At 49.8% G+C, this 6,534-nt stretch overlaps 1 protein-coding gene across 1 annotated transcript; it reads right to left on the reverse strand.

Annotated features, from left to right (window-relative positions):
- Positions 1–2,468: 2,468 nt before the first annotated feature.
- Chst2 (carbohydrate sulfotransferase 2) lies at positions 2,469–5,678 on the reverse strand. Its single transcript, XM_028758971.1, has one exon. The coding sequence runs from the start codon at positions 5,676–5,678 to the stop codon at positions 4,086–4,088; it is 1,593 nt and encodes a 530-aa protein (XP_028614804.1). The 3' UTR covers positions 2,469–4,085.
- Positions 5,679–6,534: the final 856 nt, after the last annotated feature.

Here is a 6,534-nt window from a genome sequence, read left to right on the forward strand (position 1 = left end):
TGTGTGTGTGTGTGTGTGTGTGTGTGTGTGTGTGTGTGTGTGTGTGTGTTGTCTTCATGATAGAGCATTTGCCTTGGCCATGCTGGGTTCAATTCTCAGCACCAAAAAAATAAAATAAAATAAATAAATAAAAGGAAGGCGATCTTTTTGTGAATACCCCTCAATGACAATTCAGAAACGATCCAGAGCAAGTCTGGAGCATTGCATGGGGCTGTGTGTTGGTGAAGGGTGGCAGGAGACACAACACCCTGATCTGCTATGACTAACACATCTCATTTCTCTCTTGCTTCCCCTGAATTCATGTCTAGAGACTGTGTTTCAAAGATGATCTTTATTTAATTGCTCAGTTCCCAGGGAATATTAACTTCATAGCTTCACCCAAATTCACATTCATTTCAATTCAATAGCAGAATCCAGCCACAACTAAACAGTGTATGACCAAAAAAAAAAAAAAAAAAAACAACCTTGAACAGAACTTGTGTCACTCAGTATCCACAGCAGGATGGACTTTCTGACAGTAGCCATTGCTCCACTTGACCACAGTCTACACCACAGGTCTTCAGTCTACACATTCACAGCACTCAAAACAGTAAACATCACATTGTTTCTTCAAAAACGAATTTTACAGACCACCTCTAGGCACCTGGGCAATTTTGAATCACAGTTATGTCTGATCCCTGCCCTTTTGTGTTGGTATGGTTTAGAAAACTAACACTGAAAGTTTCTTTATTTTTAAATTTTTGTCTCGCCACATAAATAAATTCTGCATTTCTTTCTAATTCCTTAGTGGGAATTAAAGATCTGTGTCACCTTGGAAACGCTGCAGACGCACATCATTGCTTGCTCCACGGATCCTCACAGAGCCAATGGACCACAACCTCACCCAGAAGCATGGCACTTTCTCTTTCTAAGTTAACACAATCTTTCTTTCCCTCTAAACATTTTCAGTATTTGTTACACATTTCATTCACTTGTTTAACAAATATTTACCAAGCACTCATTGTGTGTAGATACTGAAGGGCACCAATTTGCTCCTGTCCCTGTACTCAGGATCAGTGTAAATGCAGCCTTTGATTGGCTCTGAAATTCCTGAAACTCAAGCACCAGCTTGTGTCTCTGTCTTGGTCCAAATTCTTAAATTGTTGACTAAATGTACTGTCTGGACTTTGTTTTCTAAATGGAACTTTCTAATTAACAAATACATTCCAAAGTCTAAGGGCCGAGCCAAGCATGCTACCGGAAAAGCAGAACTTACAAACAGAATCGAATAGATAAACTGCTCTGAGGAATATCTCCTCCCGCTGATGGACATCCTGCCAGGTTAGGAAATGTGAAAGGCTGGCTTTCATACACACTGCCTCAGAAATGGTCACAGTTCTGTTGCAGTTTGTCATGGCACAGGTCGGCTTGCACCACGGGCTGACAAGAGCTTGTTAACGCCAAAAATGCTTCCCCCTTCTCCCAAGCTCTGGCAGCTAAATGTCACTGATATGCGTATCTCAGCCTCTGGTAGGAACAACACCCATCTCACTTTCCTAGAAGACAGCTAGGTACAAATCTCCAGGAGCAACAATTCACCTTTTCAAATTGCAGAGCCCAGGAGTGGCGGAGTGGAAAGAAGGCAGCTACTAAACACACACACACACACACACACACACACACACACACACACACGAAAATTACAGACAGAAACTCTGCAAACAGAAGCAGGGAGAGCTGTTGGTGGTAGCTGAGAATTTTCTCTTAGCAGAGGCCACAAAGGCTCTGCAAGCCTCAAGGCCCTGTACGGCATCTAATAAGTCTTAAATACAAGATACAAATACATAATTCTATTCTAGTGCCATCCGAGTGTGTGGATACACTGGAGAGGAAGGAAGCCAACTGCTTAAAAATCTTTTGCTCCACAAGAAATGAATCTCACTGTGGCTGCTAAGAGCTGATTCCAGTGTCATATAAAATTTGTTTTTAAATGGTTATTTTATCCGGAGTCATTGTCTTTTAATGACACTACCTTAACGTGCTGCTATGCCTTCTTCGTCTTTAGTCACTCAGCATTAATATTTATTTTGTTCATTTCATTTTAAAGGATTCTTAAATTACACGTCTTACAAAGATTCCCCTGCTGTGGAAGGCACTACCATAAAAATACCATGGATATCTTGATCAGCGTTACAGGAGCAAGTCTAGCTCAATAACAAGACAAGGGAAACAATTTTAGTAAACTAAGAAATAACCATTCTAATACACTTTTTTTTTTAAAAAAAAAAAGTGCTTCTTTATCTTGGATTTCACATTATAATGATAATTAGACTCAAGAATCACCTTGTGTTAAAACATTTCCTATGTACATATTATCTTTTTTTTTAAAAAAAAAAAAAAAAAAGAAGAAGAAGTCCTCAGCATTTAACCCACGTTTGTTAGCTTTCCCAAATCTTGTAATAAATTACATTAAAATAAAGCTGCAAGGATACTAGGCTTGTACCGTGTTTAATATAATATACAATATACAACTATATTGTCTGCTTTTCCTATTTGGGCTTCATAATTTCTTATTGTAACACGACACATACAGAACAGGTCAGCACAATATGAGTTCAGGACATAGGAGAATCATTACCACTGCTGGGAAGTTCAATGGTTTTCTCACTGAAAAAAATAGCAAATTTCAAAATCTTACACACTAACCCGCATCTAATCTTCCTCGTGATCATTTTAGTATCTAAACGTTCTTAGCTGAAGCCGTATATTGTCTGCAATATGTACTTTGTTTCGCAAATCTGCCTTTAGGAAATAAAGAGAACATCATATCCCCCAGACACCCCAAGTCCCAAGTAAACTAGTTCAAATTCCTGCCCTTTAATATTATTAATTTGGATGGATCAGAGGAGAAAGAAAACCTATGGGTGCCCCTCCAGTCCTCAGTTAAAACTTGTTCGCTTTCATATGCCTCTGATTACTGTGTCATAGACAAAAACACTCCAGACAGACGTCTCTTATCCCGCGAACAAACAGAAGTTGATGCTACCACCACCAAAAGTGTTCACTTCATTTTGAAAACTGTATTCTAGTCATCAAAACTTTTTTTTTTAAATATGCTTTCAAATTTTCCTTTTTTTTTTTTCCTTCTTTCCTGAACCAACATCAGAACAAAAACACCAGTATCTGCTTCGAGGTACCCTGTCTCAACTCAATACAGTAGTAATCAAAACCGAATGCCTCCAACTCTCCAGGGCTCCTTCCTTCCTTTCCGTACTCAAAGCTGAACAGGAGGGTAGTGTGTGCTCTTTCTTCTCTGCCCTGCTTGGTTTTGCCTGTAGATTTGTTCCATTCCTGGGCACCTGGCAGGCAATGATCTACATATGAGAAAACAATTCCCAGTTATTATGAAGGCAGAGGCTTCTCCCAGCTTAGCAAGTAGATGGCTGGAACCGCAGGGAGAGGTGGGGAATAGAGTCCACCTGAAGCTACAAAGACAGGTAACACTGGTAAATCCAGAGTAATGGAGGCAAATATTAAAAAAAAAGAATATTATTTATTATCTTCTTTATTAATACTCACATATAACCTTTGCTGACACAAAAGTCTACTTTTGAAGACTGCCTCCTCAGTTTACCAGCCCAGTGGGAGCTTCCTGCTTGGGGGGCCACTTCCCCCTTCTCCACCCACCCCATCCCACACCCAAATGACTCTTACACATTCACAGATACCACGAAAATTTTGTAAACAAGATTTGGGTTACTGGAACTCGATTTATCAACATTCCACTTCAATATGGAAGGGAGGAGGGAAAGAGGATGGGAAGGAGAGAGGGGGAAGAGACAGGGTACGTAGGGCAATTGGTCAGAACTTTCAAGTCTTGCCTTTTCTGAGGTGTGTGTGCACGCATGCGCGTGAGCTGAGGCTGTTCCTTGAAATTCACTGACTCAAAACGTTGACAGCAAGTGCCTGTGTGGTTATTTATATTATATATCTATAATAGAATATGTGGGCTTCCTCAGCTTGGGTCTGGGCTGTGTTTGTTTAAACACAACACCATCCTCTTTGTGGGTGTCTCCGGAGGGTGTCAGATCTCTTGGGAACCCTTCTCAAAGCCGGGGCTTCCTGAGTAACGTCTTGCTGAGGTCTTTGACCTCCTCAGGACTGTTTACCCGCTCATAGCCCAGCACTGCCATGGGCTGGTAGCAAAACTCCTCCACCTGTTTGATCTGCTGGAAGGTGAGCGCCGTCCGCCAGGCATTGGCGGCCTGAGTGGCATTGCGAGCTGACACCACGAAAGGCTTGGAAGAGGAGCCCGAACCACTGGTCATGTTCAGGGCAAACTGCTCCATTTCGGGACTCACGAGCAGCCCCACAAAGTCGTACACCCTCCGTAGGGTCTTAACGGGATCTCCCACCAGATCCTCGTACCTCACCACTAAGTAATGTCCCTGCAGCCAGTCAGGAGGCTGCAGGGCTGTCTGTAGCGTTTTGGCCATACTGTTGCAGATGACCTCCATTGCACCCAGAGCATGGTAATCTGCTGGGCCACCTATACCCTCCTTCTTGGCACCCAGCTTGTGGCCGGCGGCCTCCAGGAAGGGCATGCGGTGGGCTCTTGGATCCCGGCTTCGCACCACCTGTAGGCTTTCACGGATGAGACCATGACGCGAGCGGATGCGGGAGCTGGCAACAGCACGAGGATCACGCACTAGGTGGATGACCTTGAGGTCCAAGGCTGGATCTTTAAGCAGCGGCGCCAACACAGCCACGTCGAAGACCCGCACGCCCTTGATGACCAGCGTGCGGTACTTGCGGCACTCCTCCTCGAAGCGTGCCAGGCGTTGAGGTGGGCACTTTTTGCACACGCGGTCGTCCACCAGTCCGACGACCTCTTTGCGGTAGGCAGGACAGAGTGGCGAGGAGCATACCACCTTGTTAGTGGCTGCCCCAAAAATGCCCAGAGTAGTGAGGTTGCGCCCCCCACTGCCTGCGGGGCTATACAGCTGAAAAACCGAAAGATCGCAGCGGTAGAGAGCGCTCAGCATGTCCCGCGCTGCCCCCTGCAGGGAAACCGCGTCCCCGGGGTACAGTTTTTGCCACACGTGCCACACAGGCTCGTAGAGGAAGAACACCTCAGGGTTCTGGTTGAAGAGCTCACCGAAGAAGGACGAGCCCGAGCGCCACGTGGTGAACACATACACCAACTGCCGCTTGTCCCCTCCACCCCTGGTGCCTCGAGTAGCATTGCCCAAAGAGGCCGCAGCTCCTACACTCCCAGCCGCGGCTGCGGGAACTGCCCCCACGCCGGCGGCAGGAGGGCGGTACGGGGTGCGGGGGTCCATGCGAGAGTGAGCGCGGGGTGGCGCTGCAGGAGGCGACCCCGGCCGTCCCCAACCGGGCCCGGCCGCCCCCACCGCGGCACCCAGAGGCCCGTCGGGGTTGCACTGCTGCAGCGGCTCTTTATGCCACTTGTAGTCCAGGAGGTTGAGCATCGTGAGCACCAGCAGCAGTGCATAGCCCGCGCACAGCACCAGCGCCTTCCTGCGAAACACCTTCATCCCGAGCGGGGACGCAGGCCAGCGACGTCCTGCGCGCCGGGGCCACGGCGGGAGCAGGGCCCGCTGCACGGCGGCAGGCGCGGCCGGCAGCGGCCGGGGAAGCGCGCCCGGGGGCAGAGCTCGTGGCGAGCTGCGACTCATCACAGGCACAGCCGGGGCCGGCGGCGCGGCGGAGGCGGCCCTGCAGCCCGGGAGGGGGACGCTGCAGGCCGGCTGCGGGCGCCGGGACTGGGGCCGCCGATCCGAGGCGGGCGCGGCGGCAGAGGCGGCTGGTCCCCGGCGCCCAGGGCTGGCTCTCCCATGGCAGCGGCTCCGAGAAGAACCTGCGAGGGGAAGCGGAGTGAATGGGTGAGCCCAATCTCCCGTCCAGATGCCCCCATCCGCCTGAGTAACGCCCACCCTCTGGTCTGCGGGCTCCTCCACTCACCTGGAGCGGAGGGTGCGCCTCGGAGCGTCCCCGGATCCCCGACCGGCGGACTGTCCGGCTAGCTCTCTCCTCGGTTTCTCTCTGGTTCTCTTCTGCTAGGGGTCCCCAAGCCTTCGAAGGAGCCGCTGGACTCCGCTGCCCTAGCCCTAGGCAGAGTTTTCCAGCAGCGGGCGCCCTGCACCCCGGGAGGGGAAACTTTCACCGGGCCCGGAGCCCAGCTCTGCGCTCCACCGAGCGCAGCGACGTCTCCTCCAGTCTCTCGGGACCGCAGCTTCCCTCCCGGCTCTGGGGTACGAAGCAGGCAGGAGTCGAAAGTGGGGGGTGGCTTATATACGTCCCAGCTCCAGGCTATTCTGTTCTCCATCGCTCTCTCTCGGCCTCCACATAGTGAACCTTCCCATCCCTCCAGCGGCGGCGGATAGGGTGCAGCGCGGCCCCGCGGCGGCGGCTGCTTCTTCCATCACCCGGAGGATGTCCGGGTGGGCGACTCAGGCGAGCCCCGGCGCTCCGTGGCCGCAAACTGGTCCAGAAGGACTCTGTACACGTAGCTGGAGGCAAAAGAGCGGGACC

Source organism: Grammomys surdaster, unplaced genomic scaffold (assembly GCF_004785775.1).
Source record: "Grammomys surdaster isolate TR1022 unplaced genomic scaffold, NIH_TR_1.0 126248, whole genome shotgun sequence".
Lineage (NCBI taxonomy): Eukaryota > Metazoa > Chordata > Mammalia > Rodentia > Muridae > Grammomys > Grammomys surdaster.